The sequence below is a fragment of the Amblyomma maculatum genome, chromosome 6, assembly GCF_055883805.1.
Source record: "Amblyomma maculatum isolate TAMU_Amacu chromosome 6, ASM5588380v1, whole genome shotgun sequence".
Taxonomy (NCBI): Eukaryota; Metazoa; Arthropoda; class Arachnida; order Ixodida; family Ixodidae; genus Amblyomma; species Amblyomma maculatum.
Window position 1 is genome coordinate 15,270,857 of NC_139349.1, and position 22,565 is coordinate 15,293,421.

The following is a 22,565-nucleotide window of genomic DNA, read 5'->3' on the forward strand; positions in this document are numbered from 1 at the left end:
CTATTCTGTAGCGAGATCCTGAACTCTCCTGCCCCACCCCCTCACCGCTAGATCGTTGATGGACTTCTTTCTTACTAATATGTTTCGTTCCCTTTTCAGATTTAGACTAATTCGAGACCTTACGATCCTGTGGTCACTGCATCGCACCTTTCCGATCACCTCTACATCCTTCATAATGCCGGGGTTAGAACAAAGTATGAAGTCAATTTCATTTTTAGTCTCGGCGTTAGGCCTTTTCCATGTCTACTTCCGGTTCTTCCGTTTGCTGAAGAAGATGTTCGTGATTTATAAGTTATTGCGCTCTGCAAATTCAACTAGTAACTCCCCCCTGCTATTTCTAGAGTCAATGCCATAGTCACCCACTGCCTGGTCGCCTGCCTGCTTTTCCCTACCTTGGCATTGAAGTTGCCCATTAATACAGTATACTGCGTCTTTCCCTTCCGCATGGCCAATTCTGCATCTCTGTAGAAGCTTTCAACTGCCTGGTCACCATGACTACATGTGGGTGCATAAGCCTGTGCAACCTTTCGTTTATATTGCTTGTTAAGGTTAATAATGGTGCCTGCCACCCTCTCATTAATGCTATAGAATTCATTTATATTACCAGCTACTATACACCTATTGACAAAAAAAACCTACTCCTAGTACATGCCCGTCCTTCAGTATAGTATATGCCTCATTCGGCCTCCTGACCTCACTAAGCCCTATGACACCCTATTTCATACCCTCTAGTTCCTCTAACAGCACTGCTAAACTAGCTTCACTAGCTAGGGTTCTAGCGTTAAACTTTGCCAGGGTTAGTTTCCAATGGGGCTCTGTCCAGCACAGCCAGAAATTCTTAGCACCCCCCGCTGCGTCACAGGACTGCCGCCGTGGTCAGTTTCTCCACAGCCGCCGGTGACTGAGGGCCGGAATTTTATAGGACTAATCATAGGAGGTTGTGACCAATTACTACACCAGGGTGGCCAACTCCTGTTCTGATGAGGGAGTATGTTGCCGGAGGTGTTCACCGCATCAGGTCGCACTCCAAACCTGTTTATGCAATTCCATCGACACGCGGACTTTTTTTTTCTCCGGTGGAGAATTGCGCGGCACAGTGATTCAAACCACGGTCCTCTTGCATGCAAGACAGATGTTCTACCTCTATACCAACACTCCACCGCTGCTTTAACACAACCGAAGCAACAGTATACAAAGCTGTACAGGGAGGACAGGGCTGCAAAGGGTTATCAGGACGACAGCACCTACCGTAAGACCAGCCATGGATCGCAACTCTGGACAGGTCGATGTAGTCCTTCTCCTGGGCCAGCCACTGCAACACTTCCACGTGGTCGGCTATTTCAACTGTTCCCTGCAGCACAGGGGTAAGCACATCAAATTCTTTAACTGTTCAAAGCTAACCAGTGACAAGCGCTCTCTGCAAGACAGCACTTCCCTCGCAGCCCACAATGGGAAATGTTTTGCAGTTCCAGGCAGTGATGGGCTTCCTTGCCACCACATTTTTTTTCTTTGTCTTGGCATGTAATGACTAACATCGGTTTTTACGAATTTTAAAGTTGAAGATTTTTGAACCTTGTTCTGTTCACATGGTGGTCACATCTGATATTGCAGTGACATTATGCTTTACCTTAACACCTAACTGTACATATTTCATGCCTGTAAAACAGCAATCCCTCCTTTCAATAAACCTTTTATTAAAAAAAACTATGACATGGCCCTTTAAGATTAAATAGTGCTCTAGCGAGGCTGCCATTTGCAAGGCCTGGTCAGTAGGCATACAGTTGAAACCAAGACTTCCACGGCAAGGAAAACGAGACATGACCGGCTAGCAAGACTCTGTATGCGAGGAAAATGCATTCACACCTCTTGATAATGATACGAAGGCTCAGTTGATTTTCCCAGTTTGTCATTTTGGGCAGCTTATTAGACTTCCACACTTTAAAATACAAGCATTCCGGTGCTTGACACTACATCAAACTAAATGAAACTCTGCAAGGAGACCCATCGAAACGTATAAAATGCTTACATCTATTCAAACTTGCAGTATCTCTTATACTTTTCCCGAAAAAGTTCAGAGCTAGCCCATGCCATCAAGATTGGAAGCTTGTGAGCTTATGAAAGAAACTATAAGTGCAAAAAGACAGCGTGGAGACATAACCACAGCAGAGTGGCTTCATTATTGTCATTGTCGTCTCCCTCTTTTTACAAACATTTTTCAGCACATGGTTCCTACCAGCTGGTACTTAATACACCATGTTTTTAGGCAGCGCTGCAGAGGCCTGACAGTGACACTTCACTTGCATAAATAAGCTAGCATGCGAACAGCTCACTGACCATGCGGCCCTTGATGTGAGACTCAAACTCAATCCCCCGGTGCCGTGATCCCCGACAGTCCACCACCACCACCACATAGTTCTCTGAGGCCAGCAGATGTTGCCGCAGGTGCCTGTGACCAAAGAGAGAGGACGGCATAGGTGACAAGGTCAATTCGCTCCACAGCTTCCCAGCAGAGCACTTGCCGCATTTTGTTCGTTCGTCAAAAACAGACTAACTACAAAAACAGTCGTTAATAATTGAATAGGAGCGTTTTTTTAAGGGCACTGCAACCGATCGTCTTTTGTTTCGTTTGTTTCACAAAAAGATTGAAGCCCAGGCTCTCGGGGTACGAGCACTTTATTGATGCCACTGGTGCTCCCACGGCATAAAAATATTGAGAACCCCTGTGCTAGTCGATTATACATGATTCTGCGGTCATAAAAAGTAACTGCGAGTTAAGCCCTTTAAGTGCCAATTAGTACTACTACCAGAGTTTTACCTTCAATGCGACAAAATCAGCAGTATTCAATTAACAATGCTAAAAGCATTACATTAGCTTATTCAAACGTTTACTACAATTAATAGACTAGTGTACTGCTAGGGCTGTGCTAATGAGCAACATATTCAGCAAATGCTTTAAAATACTGCTTTACGACAGCAAACAAATGCCATTAACTGCAGACAATAAATATTCCACATGACAGGATCACTCGCCTTGCAATAAAATTAATTCATTCCCACTCCCCTTCAAAGTTTCAACATAAAATAAAAATGGGTTATAGTATATAAGGGTGTGCAAATAATGAAATTTTCGAATACGAATTAAATATTTTTCAGATACTGCCGTATAGAGATGTTGCAATTTTTCACACCCAGTTTAGATGAACTATATGTTCTTATTTTCTGAAATGTTCTTAACTTTTCTTAATGTTAAGGAGGCTCGAATAGTTCGAGCAGCAAAACTGATGAGCAAGCCAAATCAGACAGCACATACTATTCAAACTCTATATTAAAGTTCTAATATTTGCACACCACTATAATATATATCGAAGTCGTTTACAACCAACTGATATGGAATGCCTATATCAGTTAACAATATTTCAAAGCAATGCCTCGATAACTGCATTACTTGAAATCAGAAATTTAAACAAAGTAGTGCTGTTTAAGGAATGTAAACAAAGAGGTATCGTCTAAAAAAAATACTATGCACAAACCATGAACAAGGATGTTTCCTGTGATGTGACAAGAAATGCATAAAATATTTTTGCAAATTTAATACATATTGCTGTGGTAAAGTAATAAAATGCATAAACACACTGAAAAAGTTTGAAACCTATTCTGCTAGCTTCAGAGCAACTGTGTTATGTTCCGAGCCATTGCGGACGTAGCACAGTTTGTCGTCAATGCAAGGTCAGTCATAGTGATAAACAATGACATCGGTAAATTCCCCAACTAGGACGCGCCTGCTTTTTCAACTGAGACAGGAGCATGTAATTTAAGGCTAAATGTGGCAACGTAGCAAAGCTAAATTCTGAAACTATGTGCATACGCTAACAACATTTCTGCATTAACATTTCGTGTATGCACACTCACAATCTGTTGTTCTGCTTAGCACACGCAAATTCTGTTAATACTAAAACACTCCGGTAATGCCGTGGCAGGAAGCTGACGGCATAAACCCAGTAAGAGCGCTCCGAAAAATGTGGAAAACCGACCGCATGCCCTTGAAGGAGTTGGTGACCAATTGGACCTCGGGGCCTCCGTAGATGGTGAGCACTGTGGGGTAGCGACGCTGTGGCTCTAGATGTGCAGGCCGGAACACCAGGCCGAACACCGTGTGGCCTGATGAGATTACGTGGCTGAACAGCTCAGGCTCCTGGTAGCCACCGCCACCATCCAGTAGGTGTGCTGCAAGCGGCCCTGTCAACATGGCAAACGAACAAAAAGGAACAAAGAACTTGACCACTGCAGGTGTAGGATGTAGAGGGTTAGGTCTAGTTTTACAAAATTTAATCCTAGGTCCTCAATTGCGGTACCTATGTGTACATCACGAAACAATTTCTTTGGTACCACCCGCACCTCTCTATTGCCCCTGGTTCGCCCGGCACAGCCCCTTGATGGTCGCAGCCCATCATGGTTTTGAGGCCCAAAAGTCGTCTGTGCGAATCCCTTGCACATGTTAGGATTCAGCTCGAAAAACAATTCTGTGCACCATATGGTGCCTATATCTCAAAAGAGCAGACCACAATTTTGCCACCAATGGCGATTGTAAGTGGCAACACAGACACCCATTCCCAGGTGGAGTATATAAATCCAGTCGATAGTATAGTAGGTAATGCAGTGGTGGTGGGGGGGCTCGGTCATGAGGCTTTGGGGAATCCTGACGACACCCATAGTGGGCTAGGTGGCGGGCTTCATTGATCCACGCCCCCCCCCCCCCTCCCTCCCCCCCCCCCCCCACACACACACACATATATATAGAACCCCTTCATAATAAAGGTCACTCAGACTGGCAAAAATCTTTATTATACTAGTATATCAGGGTCTTCACTATATCAGTTATTGGTGACATGGCCCCTAAGATGCTTTCTGGTAATTAAATGTCTACTGACCAAACAAGTCTTCTTGCTTATGAAAAAACAAAAAAAATGAAAACGCTCTAAAATATCTTCTATCCCTCGCTTATCATCTCTTCGTGCAATTTTTTGTTTACATCTAATGGAAGTGCCTCTTTAGCATGAATGCAAAGTGGCTACAAACAAAACTGTAAAAACCAAAGCCTTGCATGAACATGGCATTATCTGCTGTTTCTTTCATTTAAGAAATGCATGTGACAGTCAAGTGCAGCAACAGTACATGCCGTGCCTCCACTTTGCCACCACTGCATCATAGTTTGTGCTGCACAGTGCTGTGAATGTTCAACTGTTTTTTATCACCCCCATTTCTCACTGCACTTTCATTCTGTTTCACCTTCGAATGCGCCGCATGCTTTCTCTCACGGCTTATGTAAAGTTGGCATCTCCTGAGTGCTGATAGATCTTGTGTATCCGCACTTATCTTGTGTAAAACCATTAAAAAAGAAAGAAAAAGTCTGGAGGTTACTATTTTTTTTTTTCTAATGAGAAATTCACCTCATGATCTTAGGTATCACACACGCGGCGATGTCATTTCGTGAGAAGTACATCACCGTGGCCGCACGCACTTTGCTATAACCAATTTGTATCAAAAATGTACAGTTGTCTATAGAATGCAAACTGAGAGTTCTGTCTCACTCCACTATATTCAAGTTTTTACTATATATGAGTTTAAAATAGTGGGGTTCTACTTTATATATAAGGGGAAATGGGGGTCTCATTATGATATGAGGATGAAAGAAGCCAACAGTCGGCGAGGGCAAGGAAAGTGTAGAGAATTTTTTATTATTATTATTATTTAGATTTCTATCGACCTGGATTAGTACTGTGATCAATACAAATACAAATGCAAAAAATACAAAGTAGAAGGGAAAACAGTGTGCCGATGGTGGGAACTGTGAACCCACGACCTTCAAATATCGCATCTGGTGCTCTTACCAACCGAGATACATTGACAGCTGTCCAACCTTCTACTTTCTTGGCGATTAATGCTGCCTGTTGCTGAACCTTGAGAGTGTTTATCAGCACCACCCTCATCCATAGCAGCAGACGTGGAACATCCTGTGATACTGTGAGTGTCACGTCGAATGTGATCAACAGGCAGGGCGGAAGAGGGTTCTCGCACAGCTGCCGCCCTCAGTGCGATTGCTGTCGCATTTTCTTGAACTTTCAAAAATGTTCGCACTCTTCAAATGTGAAGAACAAAAGCATGCAATCCTATTATATTTACATCCTAGATGGTGGCCACATGTGTCATTTAGAACTCCCCCTATTTCCCTCCTTGCCAGCTAATGGTGCAACCTACACGTATCAAAATGCAATCCAGACAACTGCTAAATCTCCTGGTAGACCCCTCATTATCATGACAAAGAGAATAAAAGAAAATCACTGGGGCTCTCAATTCGAATGAGACCAGCTGAGTAATTCAAGTTTAGTACACAGGAAACTAGTCTTCAGAGATAATATGAACAGTAGACAGCCGCACCAGGCACAAGTATGGCTCTTATGATCCATTTCAACCAAGTTGTAAATGCTGTAGGATGCGCCACTGCTGCGCAACTGCGCCTGACCTTCACCGAGTAGAGCTTTTTTTTCCTTTTCATCCATGAAAACTCGCCAAGTGCAACAACCAGCGGTGAGTAGTAGTCTGCCCAGTCCACCTGCATGACACAGCAGTTGGCAGCCATTTGTGTGCAAACATCTCCACTGCGTAGGCTGCCCGAATGTTATATCATGCAAGCATTTCAAAGACCTTCACACAGGTTGTAGTTTCGGGGCCCATTCAGAACTGCTATACAGGCTGCTTAAGCACTAGGGCTGCTGAGTCTAAAGCATGGAACTCTTGCCATCACAAAGAAGTACTTTGTTTTGACTGAGTATAACTCTTGGCATCGGCTTTAGATTTACACTCCGTAATGGGCCTTCTGGCTGCTGTGGAGTGACAATATAAGGCTTGAAAAAGCAGAGGACTTGTTCAAACTGTTTGTTCCCCTGGTAGTTCTAAATGCCATATGCCTGAACCAACAGATATGCATTTACAGAAACCAACCTAAAATTTCAATTCCTCATTTTTCGGATATGCTCGATTAGATGGACTTTCAGGTATAAAATTTCAGCTAACAAACAGGTGTTACTTCAATCATACAGAATACCTAGAGGCTCACTTTACCACTGACCATGCCATAAATCAATTACCATAGCATGCTAACCGGTCTAAAAAGAAGTGATAGGAAAAAATACACCAGGCAAGACCTTGCTTCATCTACACTAGCAACTACTCCCTTCATCTGCATAAAAACTGATGTCATCCACAACTTTCTGATTCTTTCTTGGTTAAAGCTATCTATGTGAGCCCTCAAACAATCACAACGACTTCTCATCACTGGTGAAGTTTAGAACTAAACACATACTCTGCCAAAAAAGAAGTTGCTGGGCAGCTTTGCGACCTTTTCTGCCTGTTTCCGAGTTCCCCATCCAAAGTGGAAAACATTTTGAATTTAATGCGACGTTCAGCTTTTCATATTCACTATTTGATGTTATTTAAGCTGAACTGAAGGTTCACTTAGGTCTGTGCTACTTGTGTGCCACAACACAAGGAATTATCACCAATTCCAAAAGGTGCTCGGAAGACCGCATCAACATTAGTGGAACACTTCTTGAAGAAACAACAACCACCGCCTTCTGACAACATGCCAAAGCTGCAATGTGAGACAAGAAATCTTTGTGGCCACCTCGGCATGCATTGCTTGGAGGTCACCTAAGTGCAAAAGCAGAAGCAATGCTCACGTGGTGGCTCCAGGAGGGTGGCCACCAGGCATGGAGACGGTGGACAAGACGGCTCCTCTGAGTGGCTCAGCCAGTAGACGGCACTCGAAGGTGGCTCACTCAGGCTGCTCTTGACAGTCACAAACATGCCGCACTCCTGCACCAGGCCGATAGGTGCCCACAATACCAGGAATCTTAGAAGGTTGATTGCTATACCACCCTCCCAGTTCAAATGAGCAACCCAAATTGGCAGCTCCCCAACTTGGCGATATCATGTGCCCTCATTACATCATCATCATCATCAGCCTGATTATACCCACTGCAGGGCGAAGGCCTCTCCCATATTTCTCCACTTAACCCGGTTCTGTGCTAGCTGCATCCACTTGACCCCTGCGAACTTCTTAATCTCATCCGCCCACCTAACTTTCTGCCGCCCCCTGCTACGCTTTCCTTCCCTCACGTATACAGCCCGTCAAAAAATTAACGCTCGGTCATGTCACCTGCCAGCTACCACCCGCCAAAGCCATGTTTGTGATTTTTCGTTGCAAACACCGACAGTACCGACAAAGGTTGGATTTCCTGCAGAATGTGGCCTTCAACGCTATCACATTTAAAACGAGGAACAAAGGAAAAGCAGCAGCCTGCAGCAAAATGTCAGCAACATTTGCACGTACCTGATCCATAAAGATGGTGTGGGAGTACCCTGGTTCTGTCAGCCTCGACACAGGTAGCTGGCCGTCCAGGCCAACAACGTACCTGCAGCATCCCATCATACGTTAGTGAACAGCTGCACCCAATGGCACTATGCGAGCAGACAGTCTGGTGCTAAAACAATGCATCAATAAGCTTAACGCCTGACAGACCACGTTCAAAATATCCACTGCTGTTACCGCAGAAGAACAATGTTGAACTTTTTATTATATACAGTAAAACCTCGTTACAAGAAACACTCAAGGGACCCGAAAAACATGTCTCTTGCAAGCAAGGTCTCTTGTAACCAAAAATTCAAAAATCACTGTGTTGATCAATTTACTGCACATCAGTTAAATGCATTCACACGCATGAACAGGAAATTGTTCAGGGAAGCTTAAAGAAGTTATTCATACTAGTATATGTATTTTTGTGAGTGCAGAGTGCATTGCTTCCAAAATTCGAGGTAAAGCACTTCACTTTGCAAGCCTTCCTGTTGCTCTAATAGTACCTTTGAGGCACTCTTTCATGCTTGTCACCCTCAGATGATTCACAAAGAGAAAGACATCAGGATTCTAAGCTTTCATCTTGTGATCAAATTTTAACAGTGAGGAGTTAAAAATGCTGAATGTCATTCATGCATTTTGATTTGCTTCGTAGGTAACAGTAATGCGATGCCATTTTGACTTTCCAATCATGGGGAAGCACTCCTCAGTTCCTGACATACACAACAAAAAGGACACCGATATGGAAAAGAATTAAGCTAAGGGAATCTGAAGTGCATCATGTACGAGTTGGTACGTTCCAGATGCATTGCATGAGCACACCGGGGTTGTGTCTCTTCTAAATAGTGAAGAATTTACTCCACGAACCTGAAAAAGTTGTCCTTAGTAACCGAGTGTCTCTTGTAACCATGTCTCTTGTATGCAATGTTGTTAACATGGCAGACATAGGAAAACCAACCAAACCACTTTCAAATGTCTTTTATAACGGAGTGTCTCTTGTAACGAGATTTAACATAATGGAAAAAGTTTATTTTCCGAAAAAAATGTGCAATACAATTTTTGACAAATGTGACTGTCGAATAGCATATGATGTCATCAGCTGACTAATTTCACCACATAAAAATGTCGCTCAGCATTCCTCGGCACAGGGCATGAACAGTCATGACTCTGACTTTAGAGCAATTTTGGCTGCTCTTCGCTGCTACAGTTGCTATGGCTGCCTTGCAGTAAAATGATTGGGTTCACTGCCACCACTATGTTTACGAGCACCCCTCCATTATATCAACGAATCTCTGTTTAAGTAGCATACGTCATTCCAAGACCAGTTCTTTATTTCAGCACAGACACGATCAAAATGCACTTGTTCCCGTACCTGTGCCACTCCATGTAAAGTTACCCCAGAAGCTTTCACTCCCACTTTCAGCTCTACTATTTTCAGCCTCCAATGTTTACACAGGAAAAAATTCTGACACCAACAGCGAGCGACAGTATGTCCCGGCAAAGTATAAACAGGAAGGCAAAGGTAGGGCATACAGATGCCTCTCCAGGGGGGTGTCCTTGAGGCCCACGAAGTAGACCAGCCGCCGACTCTCGTCCACCCACACCTGCGGCAAAAGCACAGCAGAAATGTCCCCATGTGCACCACAACAGACACAAGCCTTCATGAAATGGGAGTGAAACAGGCTACTACCGCATTGCTGAAGGCCCTACTCGGAGACGGCATTTCTGGTACCATATGCGAAGCACCACCAAAACATCTTTTGAACCTATCATTGAACACTGCACCACTTTGCAACCTTTTATGGCAAGGTGTCGAGGAGTATATTCAAAGAAGCATTGCTTTTTCTAAACAAAAAAAAAAAGATTGATATCGTCAAGTTCACACCATTCCTAGAAAGTGCTATCTTATGCTGTCACCGATTCTCTGGCATGGTTGAATATTCTGCTCAAAGAAACTGCAACTAAGTTATTAGTTGTGCATAAATATGTTTGACAGTAAAGCTACGATTCCGAAGAGTAAAAATGTGTAGAATACATGAATTCTTAGCGTTTTTTGAGCCATTAATGTCATATTTTTGTCAAACTGGTTCTAGACACAGCTGAATCCTTCAATAATAAAAGCCACTTAGACTAGCAAAAATATTTACTATACCAGTGTCTTTCCAATACCAGTTGTCGGTGACAGTATGGCCCTGAATATGCTGTCTGGTAACGAGATGGCTACTTACGGAACTGTCACTTTATAAAAGAAACACTCAAATCCTTTATGCAACAGTTTTTTCTGTGTCACATTTTATGTTACCTTTTCAACTTCATTCACAACTTGTGGAAGAACCAGATGTTGAATGTATTGCAAGGGCAATTACAGCTTAAGAAATTAAATCTCTGTGAGAATTATACATAATCTTTCATGGCCTCACTGTCTAAATGACACTGACAAACAGGCGCAACCCTGTCCATGCGAAAAAATCTGTCCATGCAGTGCTGTGCCGTGTATAGAGCGCAAAGAAAACTTTAATGATGTCACATCTGACGATCACAAAAGTCATGCACACTCTAGTCATGCGTTATCCAGGTCACTAACTCACACTCAGCACTGAAAGGGTAGAAATACTTGGGAAAAGCATCTTTGACCAAACCAAGAACCTAGAACCAGGATAAAGAAACTTTGTACTCCTTGTGTCAATGGAATGATTTACTATTCACACATACATACAGCCCACAGTTTGCGCACCAAGCTCCCACTCGAGCTCAGCACGACCACACCAACACGAATCACACTCGCACGCCACCACAATCGCATACCCAGACATGCCTTCTAATGCCGTTGTCAGTCGTATTAATCGTTGTTGTCGTCGTGTCTGCGTTGAGATAATTTGGTCACAGAATAAAACTCTGGTGAAACTCAACAAACTGATTTAATGGCTACATGGAAGAAACTGTACAGGAATTCAAACTGACGACCGTTTCGTTGGGCGTCTTGCAAGCTACTGTCCGAGGACGGTTGGCAGTGTTTCCCTTTCCAGGCATTCACAATTGTTCCTCTTTTTCTTCGGAGGGGCCCCCCGCTTGCGGGGACCCTTGGAGCCTGGCAGTCGCGGCGCTCGTTCGGTGGTGTCGATAATAGAGGAATCCTCTTCGCGTCCCCGGTGCTGGCCCGCAGCCCCCTCGTAAGCTCGAATTTCAGGGCAGGCGGGCGTCCGCGTCTTGTTAGGCCCATCGCTGTGCCCGCTAGGTTTCCAAGAACCTCTTCTGCCGACATATGGTGCAGGCCCGCCGAGTTTCGTGAATTATGGCCCCGGCTGTGTCTTCGATGGCGCCAGTGGAGCGGGAGGGACGCTTTCAGGGGCGACGAGGCGCTGGTTGACTGGCCGGCAGTGGCAAGAAGCAGCCGTGCAATTTCCGAAAAAGGCACTGCAGCGCGTGCACATACACACAAGCACGCACAAACACACACACCCGCGAGTGGCCGCTCGGCCGGCGATCAGGGGAACAAAACAGCCGTCTCCTGACACGTCCCTTTGATCTGGTTTTTGCCCGTTTTTGTCCCCGACACATTCCCCCCCGAAATGACGAAGTCATTTGTTAGTCAGAGAGTTCCAGAGGGTAGAGCAACTTTATTGGACGGCAAAGTCTGGTCCCCCCTGGCAGTCGGACTTCAAAAGCTCTTGTTCGGTTGTCTCTTCCCGTGAATGCCCTTTCGATTATTCCCAGCTTCCACATTTGCCGCGGCTGTAGGGCTTCTTTCAGGAGGACCCCGTCTCCAATTTTAACTTGCTTTCCCCATTGAGCTCCTTTGGAATGGGTCAGCTGTAGCTCCTTTAAGTACTCAGTGCACCAGCGTCTCCAGAACCCTTGCAATGCTTTGTTGCGAGTTGAAATCATTTGTCGCAGCCTTTCGTTGTTCGATGACCACCTGTGCAACTCCATCGCGGCGCTGTGGAAGATCGCGTTGGCTTTGTTGTAGAGCTTCACAGCCTCCTCTTCGTCATCTGCACCAGTTAGCAGGTCATATATATAAAGGCTTTGCTGCAGCGGGCTCTGTGTGTGGGGATACTCTTCCTTGCGAGCTTTGAGGTGGTGCTTAACGTTAGCAGAGAGCACAAACGAGCTTTCGGTGGTTCCAAGCGGTATTTGCCATGTTTCAATGGGAGGCAAAGAAGCACCGGTCTCTTGGAACCAAAAAAATCTCAAAGCGTCTCTGTCTTGCTCTCGCATTCCAATTTGCAGAAAGGCATTGACACTGTCCACGACAAACTCAACTCGATATTTGCGGAAATCAAGCACAAGCCCGTCCTGGTCTGCCGTTAAGTTCGGTCTGGTTTCCAGGTTGTCATCAAGACTTTTTGCATTGTTGGCATTGGAAGAAGCGTCAAATACAGGTCTCAGTTTTCTGGAATCGTGGATGATCGCTTGATGAGGCATGTGACAAACACAGAGGTTACGGTTGGCCTCGTCTTCTACCAGTTCTGTCATGTCCAGAATGCCGTATTGCCTGATCGCCGTGTCGTACTCTTCGATAAGATCAGGAGCCCTTCTGAATCGGTTCGCCAGCTGATTGAAGCGCTTCGGTGCAATTTCTCGGTTATCCTCGATCACAATCTCAGATTTCCGAGGCAACGCAGCCTCACATCGGTTGCCGGCTCGCTGGATGTTGTCCTCGAATTCCAAACCTTGACACGTTTTGTCGTTTTCTCCTATCTCACTCACTCCATTTGATTCCAAATCCCAGAATTTGGTTAGAAAATCTGTTGTCGGCCTCTCGATTATGGATGTTCTTAGTACCACAGTTTGGAAGCAGTGAGTTTGCTCGACATCGTCCTCAATGGGCCCTTGAATAGTCCAGCCCGCTGATGTTTCCACTGCTCTCAGTCGGTTTCCTAATTTGACCGATCCACCTGTGGTGAAGTCCCATATGTGGTCAGATCCGACTAGCAGCTCAATACGATCTGTCCCGCTGTCGTTTGAGAAGTCAGCCGGTTCGTAACCAAAGGACTTTAGTCGTTTCAGTACCCCTTTTGGTGGTGAGGGAATCGGTTGATCGCAAATTATATTTGTTTCTAGCGCATCGATTTCCCGTTCGCCTCCGCGCTTCGTCTTTAGGGAACTCGTACTTTTCGGAACTCTTGTTTTCCTCGGTGGTCTCCGAAAACACCGATGGTCAACCTTTCATGCCCGAGAAGCGTGCATCCCAGTTTCCGCGAGGTGTCAGCAGTGATGTAAGAGCGCCGACTTCCTCCGTCGAACAGAACTCGTACCTGAGCCTTACAAGTCTCTCCACCACATAATGCAGTTGCGGTCTGCAGTAAAACGGTTCTTTTGTGAGTAGATCCGTTTCCCGTTGTTGTAGCTTCGAGGCTTACTTGCGCGTTCGTTACGGTTCGGTTGGGTTCAGGTGGTCTGTTCCCGGTGTACGATGGGTCGCACATTGCGCTAGCATGCTTTTTGCGACATTTGTTGCACTGGATGCTTACGCGGCATGCTCGTGACTGATGTCCAGATTTAGTTTGAAACATCGGCCGGACGACCGCAGAGGTTGTTTCTTCTCTTCCAAAGTTTTTGCGGCGTCACAGCTCTGCGTTTTGTGCTCGCTGGAACCGCAGAAAAAGCAGGCCAATGGGGTAGCGTTTTGATGTATCATCGCAGCCAATCGGACATGCCTGTCATGCGTTTTCCCATGCAGCTTCAAATTGTCTTTAAGGCCTTCTCTAGGTTGCTGCTTGAGGTCCATGCTTTGTAATGCATTTAAATTCTGCCGACTTTCGACTTCTACTCTCAGAAAGGAGAGCAGCTTTAAAAGGGAAGAAACCGTACCTTGGCCGCTTTCGTTAGTTGCGTGTGACGACGCATCGGAGAGGGAGCTCTGTTCGCAGGCGAGGCTGTTGGTGTCGACGACGCACTTTCGGCTAAAGTCCAACAGGATGTCACGTGGCATCGCTCTCTGCACGATCGGAATTAGCATCCAGCTGTAGGACTCCAGCTTTTGTACAAGCGTCTCGAGGCCTTTGATGTGTGCCGCCAAGGTGTCGTAGAGAGGGCGAAGACCACGGATATCGTCTGATGAGCGCACGGGCTTCAAGTCGATCAGCCTCTTGAGATGTTCCTGAACCAGAAGCTCCTCGTTGCCAAACCATTTCTTGAGCAGCTGGATAGCATCGTTGTAACACCTTGCGGTCAGTGGAAGACCAGTGAGTGCCGCTGCCGCGTCGCCCGTGACTGATGCTCACAGGTAGTGAAATCTGTCGATGTCAGACAAATCTTCGTTTTTATCCACTACCTGCTTGAACACTTCCTAAAAGGGTTGCCAGTCAGAGCGCCGTCCTGTGAATTTCATTAGGTCAATCTTCGGCAGCTTCACTCTTGTCTTCACAGATGTGGCCGTTTCGGAGGCTGGCGTGGTCGTTTTGAGTGGCTGGCGTGGCCGTTTGAATGGTAATGCCACTGCCCGCCGATTCCACAGCAGCCTGCGTTGGTAACGGACCGCTATCCACTTGAAGCTTTAGTCCAACAAGGCAGGTTATAATCCGGTCTTGATATTCAAATACTTGCTCATAGTCGTTTTCTGCGTCATCTTCCGGTACCAATGGTTCAATTTCCGTGTTGACAGTATCAAGTTGTTGCTCCAGCTTGCTGAGTCTAGCATGTAGCAATGTAGCTTCAGTAGTTGTTAGTGACGTTTGCCGCTCGTTGAATTCGTTGATGACCCTTGTAACTTCCGAGCGCAAAACCTTCCGTTTCTTTAAAAGGCGTTTCATTTTCTTTGAAATTAATTAGCCAATAATTAAGCTCACCGGATCGATGGCATCGGTAGTTGTGACCAATCGTTGCCGAGACGTCCCTGGCGTGGATGCGTTGACGTGAGCGTTGAAAGAAAGCGTTGAGCTCACAAATCCACGGCAGATCGAATCCCGGGTTTCGGCACCAAACTTTTTGTCAGTCGTATTAATCGTTGTTGTCGTCGTGTCTGCGTCAAGATAATTTGGTCACAGAATAAAACTCCGGTGAAACTCAACAAACTGATTTAATGGCTACATGGAAGAAACTGTACAGGAATTCAAACTGACGACCGTTTCGTTGGGCATCTTGCAAGCTACTGTCCGAGGACGGTTGGCAGTGTTTCCCTCTCCAGGCATTCACAATTGTTTCTCTTTTTCTTCAGAGGGGCCCCCCGCTTGCGGGGACCCTTGGAGCCTGGCAGTCGCGGCGCTCGTTCGGTGGTGTCGATAATGGAGGAATCCTCTTCGCGTCCCCGGTGCTGGCCCGCAGCCCCCTCATAAGCTCGAATTTCAGGGCAGGCGGGCGTCCGCGTCTTGTTAGGCCCATCGCTGTGCCCGCTAGGTTTCCAAGAACCTCTTCTGCCGACATGTGGTGCAGGCCCGCCGAGTTTCGTGAATTATGGCCCCGGCTGCGTCTTCGACGGCGCCAGTGGAGCGGGAGGGATGCTTTCAGGGGCGACGAGGCGCTGGTCGACTGGCCGGCAGTGGCAAGAGCAGCCGTGCAATTTCCGAAAAAGGCACTGCAGCGCGTGCACATACACACACACACAAGCGCGCACAAACACACACACCCATGAGTGGCAGCTCGGCCAGCGATCAGGGGAACAAAACAGCCGTCTCCTGACACGTCCCTTTGATCTGGTTTTTGCCCGTTTTTGTCCCAGACAGCCGTCTCCCCTCCAGTCAGTGTTGTAAGCATTCCTCTCTCTCCAGCCACCCCTCTGTGTCCCTTATGGCGCCCCCTGCCCTGGTCTTTACAATTGTAATGCTGGTAGTCATCTGACTGCACTAGTGATTGAACCCAACACCTCCCGAGTACGAAGCTACAAGGCCATCACTTCAGGACAAAAACTTATATTTTCCCGTAACAAACTTTAAACAGGAAAGAATGTGGCTGCGCAGAACTAATCTTCTGAAAAGCCCTCGAAATAGCAACCAGACTGCCAGTGAATACCTCAAGTTGATGGGCCCGAATATATCAAACACTTTCACCTAATACAGAGAAGCATAGCTAGTCACAAAGAAAGAATGACACCTCCTAACCACCACCACTTCACAGCAAACTTGACAACTTGGATTGAGCTGGTTATACAAGGGAGACCAGAGATGTTCTGGACAAGATCAGGGCCAACTACATGATTGCTCCAATCCCTCGCCTATGGCATCTAAGGCATCTACCTTCCTATGACCAAAATTTCCAAGCTGAAATGAAGGTCTTCTCTGCACCTCTCTCTTATCTACCGCCTCTACGGCATCATTTTTCACGCTTCATCTGTGCTGCCCTCCTTCAACTTAAGTCCGCACACCGGAAAAGCAAATTCTTGAAGCGACTCTACTCGCAATACCCCAAGTCATCACTCAACCCAGAGCCATCGCCTCCCCCCCACCCCCACCTCATTTAGGCGAAATATCAATTATGTCAAAACTACCAAGCCATCACCCACTCCAAGAAAATGTAAACCTTGGGCCTCGCAATTTGCGAAAAATATGTGATCTCAAACGTCGTGCCAAAAAAGAAAAAACCAAAAGAAGAGATAGAAAGACGCTTTTTTGTTTGTGAATCCTCCTGAATTTTCATGACCCCAAGTTCAAAGGTTGATCGCACAGAAGAAAAATGATCCAGATGACAAAGATAAACATTATTTTGTTCGCAAGCACAAGAAGTCTGTCAGCACCAGATATGGAACAGGAGGTCGGTATCTCTTCGCACCACGACATGCAGCGCCAATACTGACATCGCAATTCGATTGCTGGGCAACCCCTACACAATCACATCAAGCCTAGTTGCAGCTGTGTGAAGCTGGCCTTTCTCAACGCAAGCAGTGGATTTTGTGGAGGATAAAACACTGTTTTATGAGTCTTGTGAGCAAGATAACCTCCCGTGATTAAAATTGAGAATTATCTTGTCAAGCGATGCTAAATGGAAACAAATGCAAATTTTCTAGCTTCTTCGAATTTATTGTTTGGCCCCCAAGACATGGCCTACACCACATTTTTTATGAGTTTCAGGTGGGGCGGAGGTGGGAGATGACTCTGGATATAGCACCACTGCGCATTCTGCCTGCCGTCTTTTGGGGTTAACAATATCTTATTCTCTATACCATCAGCCATTCGGAGCAATCACAATATTGATATTGAGCCTATCTTCATATGTACTGATGCTTTAAAATACAACTTCTTTCCCCATATGCTGTCTAGATTTGGAACTCAATGCATAGAAACGGTCATTATCACTTCCAAATTTCTTGTTCGCAAGTGAGTTATTTCATGGAGCCGAAATATGTATAGTGCTATGGTTTAAGCATTAACATTTATTCTGTTGGCCGTGCGCTCTTGATGTGCGAAATTTGCATTTTATTTTCTTGCAACACTCCTGCTACAGCCCTAAAATGGGGCTGCAGTATATTAAAATAAATAATGCTGGTACCTACCTATTCATTAGTTGCGACACCTGTCTGTACCACTGTGTTTGCCCTGCCTTGGCATCAAAGCCTTTACTGAGTATACTGTGTGTGAAACAAAAATAAAGCGCACACGCAATGCTAGGTGGCACTTTGCTTGGCCTAGTGACAAACACATAAACTAGGCAAGCAAGTTGAATTGAATTAGTTCTGCCAAATCCTCATCAGAGTGCTGCCTCCCACATCGCACTTATTACAAAACAGGGCAACTGACAAAACTTTTCCAGCAAGCGAGCAAGAATTGCTGCCAAAAGCGCTCACATCCTTCTCTGACACTTCCCACTCCCCGGAGGTAAGCTGTGTCTTGGACACCAGGCGGTCCGAACCTGCACAGAGAAGGCATCGCAGCCATGTGGACTCCAAAAACAACTCCTATTCATTTAGAGCTTTCCTCCTGTCATCCATCACTCCCTCCAAAAAACTAAACAGAAACAGAAAGAATGCTTAAAAATAGCCCGTTTATCTTCCATTCCCATTTTTTCCACTGGGCACACACAAAATCTCACCACGAATACAGACCTGCTACCATCTGCCAGAGAAACTTGTCAAAAAGTGCAGTCACAAATAGAAGATACAGAGACAATGGCTGCACAGCTCAGGTTGATTCAGCTACTCTCCCCAATCGTCAATGGCCATTTGTTTGCAACATATGAAGCTCAAGCTTCTTGCTACTGTGACAAGCGGTCCCTTTAGAAACAGGATAAATAAAAAAATGGTTTATGGCGTTTAAAATCCAAAAGCAACTCAGGTTATGAAGGATGCCACAGCAGAGGACTCTGAACAATTTTGATGAACTGAGTTTCTTTAACGTGCACTGATATCACACCGTGCATGGGCGCCATTGAAATGTGGACAAATTGCATGAAGGAAGATGAACACATGCAAAAAGCAAACATCTGTAAGAACAAAAATATTCACCTTCTGTACAGTAGAAAAATAAATTTATCTGAGTACTAAAGTTATGCTTTAATAAAATGAACAAAAGGGAAAAAGTCAAATTTAACCGGCAGGAGAACAGGAAAACGTACAGTCGAGTGAAGACAACAAAGAAGTTTTGCTGGCGAAGTCAGTGTGTGGCGCCTCACCGTGTCCCGAGGCCAGTGGCAGGGCGGTGCAGGGTGCCTGGCCATCGGTGCGCAGCCGCAGCAGGTAGAGGTGCCGGAAGCCTGACTCTTCGCTCGCCCACAGCACGCACAGCTCGTGAGGAGACTCTGACCGCAGGAACAGCAGCACATCATGCACCTGCACCCATCTTGGATGAGCTAATAATGCCCCATTCTAGTAAATGCCACCAAAAAATTAAAATATCAGTTTTAACCCTTCACGTGTTCTAACCGCTCTCTGTTTAATAGTGTAATGAGCACCCCAACTGGCAGTTGTGTTAAAAGAGTAGAGAGGGCAGTAGCCATTGCTACAGCTGCCATTACACTGCCTTCAAGGAGGGGGAGATGGAGATTGGAACTGCCTGCTTCTTCCTGCATGTTCCCATCTCACACACTGCCTGGCCATTATCACTGTGGGAGAGAGGCCTACCTGCGCATAAATATTATCACCAAGCTGTACAGACTAGCCGCAAGCTAGCACCAATTTGCTTTCCAGTTCCCAGAATGCTTTGTAGCATGACCTACCAATCAAATAAGCAGGTAGCTGATCCCATTTTATCGTGCTTGCAGGAGTCACATCCCAAGAAATCCATATTTGTCACAAGAGCTTCTCCAGATTAGCAATTAACAGACATATAAGCTAGCACCAATTTGCTTTCCAGTTCCCAGAATGCTTTGTAGCATGACCTACCAATCAAATAAGCAGGTAGCTGATCCCATTTTATCGTGCTTGCAGGAGTCACATCCCAAGAAATCCATATTTGTCACAAGAGCTTCTCCAGATTAGCAATTAACAGACATATAGTAGCACCTATCAGTTTATTGTGTGATATGGAAAAGTTTTGACCTAATGAAGAAATGAATGAATGAATTTATTAGAAAGAGGTTAGTCTGAAGCCTGAAGGGAAGGGAACCTAATCAATGTGGTTTAAGCTGAGGGTTTATTATAGTTATGCTTGTACGTACATATTTCCCGCAGTGTGTAATACTCTCTACACCAGCTTCTGAAGCGACAAAAGTTGAAGTATAAGCAATCCGGAAGTGGTGCTCCACCAGATATATTTTGCAAATAAGTCTTACCTATACTTTCAGTGTAATCAGCAAACAAATATATGGGGAAATAAGGGGCTCGTTTCAGACATATACAAAAGAAGCAAACATATAGAGCCAACAGACACTGTTGGCTCTATGAATTCAATGGTCTAACTTGTAATACACAGTTTGGAATGAGATCTTGCATAGTTCGAATCCAACATTCTCAGCCATAAATACATTTTAGGACCCTCTTGGTATGATCAGTAAACATGACTGAAGAGCCAAGAAGGGTGGGGATAGGAGTGTGATAGGTTACACAGCCAGCTGTGGCGATACTCTAGGCTTCCTTGGTGGATTTATGCAAAAAAGCAGCCAACTCAGCCGTCTACTATGCCAACACACTGTAATGAATGATGACGTGCTTTCCTTGAAATTTACAAGTGTTAAAGTAGGCACACTTTAGCTGTTTTACTCACACAAGCATGCAACACTCGACAATAAAGTCCTTGCTATCTAGCACAAAAATTTAGGGCACTGCAGCAATGAGTACCAACTCTGAAGCAGGGATCCCCCATATCTTATCTTTGGGGAACTCCAGAGGCTTTTAAAGGCACTGAGGAGCCCAGCATGCCTTAGCTTCCATCCATGCCTTCCTGCCTAAAATGCATAAAAATGAAAAAAAAAAAATAGAATGCGCAGAACATGGCACTTGAAGAAAAATATAGCCAAATAAAGAGAAGAATGAGTTTGGTTTTGTTTATGGGGTTTAACGCCCCAAAGTGACTCGGGCTACGAGATGGCGTAGTGGAGGGCTCTGAAAATTTCGACTGGCAGAGGTTTTTTGGCAGTATACGAAACAGCCTGCTACAAGTGCATACACTGTGATTATTCCAGAGATAGGGTGCGTACGGTATATAGGAAAGGTGGTGGTTCAGGCATGCATGAATTTAACTGTTAAAGGCCCTCAAAATGCCTTCAAGAGTACCAAGGAAACCAGTAGCTCACAGCTGAAAAGCAAAAAAGAAAAAAAAATCCTTTATTGCAGCTCCCACTAGGCAGTAGCCGCAAGGTGGTCAGGAAGTGTCACCTACATTTATCCAGACGTGGGAGGTCTCCTGCCAGAGCAGCAGGTACTGCGCTGCAGCTGTAGCGGGCACTCCCACTTCGGACGGCTGAAAGCAGCCGAGCGGGAACAGCACCAGCTGCAGGCGCTGCTGTGCCCGATCCAGCAGCTCAGCCCACACTCTGGGAAACAGACCACAGAACACTCACCGGCATGCTCCAGAGCTCACGCCTTGTTCTAACTAAGTGAGGTCCAACAAGAGCAAATGTGCCTTCATCCTTTAGTCCTATGCACAGCTGCATATGTTTTTTTTTTTTTTCAAAAGCAAAATATTATCAAACTGCTCATGAACCATGAAATGGTACTATAGTGTATAAACTGTGATGGAAAGAACGTCCCCGCACTGACACATCACAGCGACACCATACAGTCCCCCCAGATAAAACAAAATAAAATTACACACTGGCCCTTGTTTATCAAATTACTAGCACTTGATAACCTCAGCTGCCTGTACTCCAACTATAATAATTGTTCGTCAAATCAGACACTAGGTACAGCTCGCAGCCAGCCCCATTTCGCATGTTATCACCCATTACAGATTTCTTTGCGGTCAGGCTAATGACATGTGCAAAAATGCGGGCACAAAACACCTACCCAGAACCATCAGGTGTCCAGCCAGCTCTTAGCAGATACTCAGAGCTTGGTGAAAGTGATGACAGGGGTTCAGCCAGGGACAGCAATTGTACTTGCTCAATCTGCATCAACGATAAACGACGGAGGCACTCAGAGGAACACAGCAGGCTTCTTCCATTCCACAGCAGGCAGAAAGCCTGCCCCATAACTTGGAACAGGGATGCTACCTATCCTCATTTTACTCCTGAACTTATTTCATCTACAATCATCCAATTCATCCTTGAAGCATTGCAATAAAGAAAGTGCCTGCTAAGGAAAAGCAGTGAAAATATTTAAGCTACATATATGGGAAACAAAATCTGCAATAGTGCAACCATATACTAGTGTGGTGTTTAAAAATGAACTTTACAAAAATTCTGGAAGTATAAGGAACTTGGCAGTTGTATAAAACTGCCCATCTTCTGTTCTTTGGAGTAATAGGTGCTTTGGCAAGCAAAGAACATCTTGCCAACAGCCATACCAGTGGTGACAGACAGCTCTACAAGGTTACCTAAACGAGGTGACAGACATGTGCAATATTTGCTACTTTCCCCATGTCATTCTTTTTTGTACTTACTAGCACACATTGCTTACATCTATCGATAGGGATGGAAATGAAAAAGATCCAAAAAACGTATAATCAAACCCACTTATAATGATACTGGTTTTAACAATATATCAAATATAACAATGGGCAGCCGCTGCACTGTCATGTTTGCCATGTTCTATGGTAAAATAAACCATTTATTGCAATGGTGTCATGTTATATTATCGGTTATAACAACCAAATATGGTCATTGAAAGTCAACAAAAATGTGGAAATGC

At 45.2% G+C, this 22,565-nt stretch overlaps 1 protein-coding gene across 3 annotated transcripts in view; it reads right to left on the minus strand.

Annotated features, from left to right (window-relative positions):
* LOC146185147 (dipeptidyl peptidase 9) overlaps window positions 1–22,565 on the minus strand; it is a 48,963-nt gene that overhangs the window by 8,132 nt on the left and 18,266 nt on the right. For 2 of the 3 annotated variants that reach the window (XM_084606130.1, XM_084606129.1), the window contains exons 7-17: window positions 21,723–21,823; window positions 21,097–21,250; window positions 18,953–19,109; window positions 18,129–18,193; window positions 9,944–10,014; window positions 8,390–8,471; window positions 7,737–7,872; window positions 6,521–6,610; window positions 4,032–4,236; window positions 2,335–2,446; window positions 1,249–1,351 (exon numbers count right to left, since the gene is read on the minus strand). In XM_084606130.1, the coding sequence (XP_084462256.1) occupies window positions 1,249–1,351; window positions 2,335–2,446; window positions 4,032–4,236; window positions 6,521–6,610; window positions 7,737–7,872; window positions 8,390–8,471; window positions 9,944–10,014; window positions 18,129–18,193; window positions 18,953–19,109; window positions 21,097–21,250; window positions 21,723–21,823 (1,276 nt within the window). The remainder of the gene's footprint in view (window positions 1–1,248; window positions 1,352–2,334; window positions 2,447–4,031; window positions 4,237–6,520; window positions 6,611–7,736; window positions 7,873–8,389; window positions 8,472–9,943; window positions 10,015–18,128; window positions 18,194–18,952; window positions 19,110–21,096; window positions 21,251–21,722; window positions 21,824–22,565) is intronic. The other variant, XM_084606131.1, reaches the window with a different exon arrangement.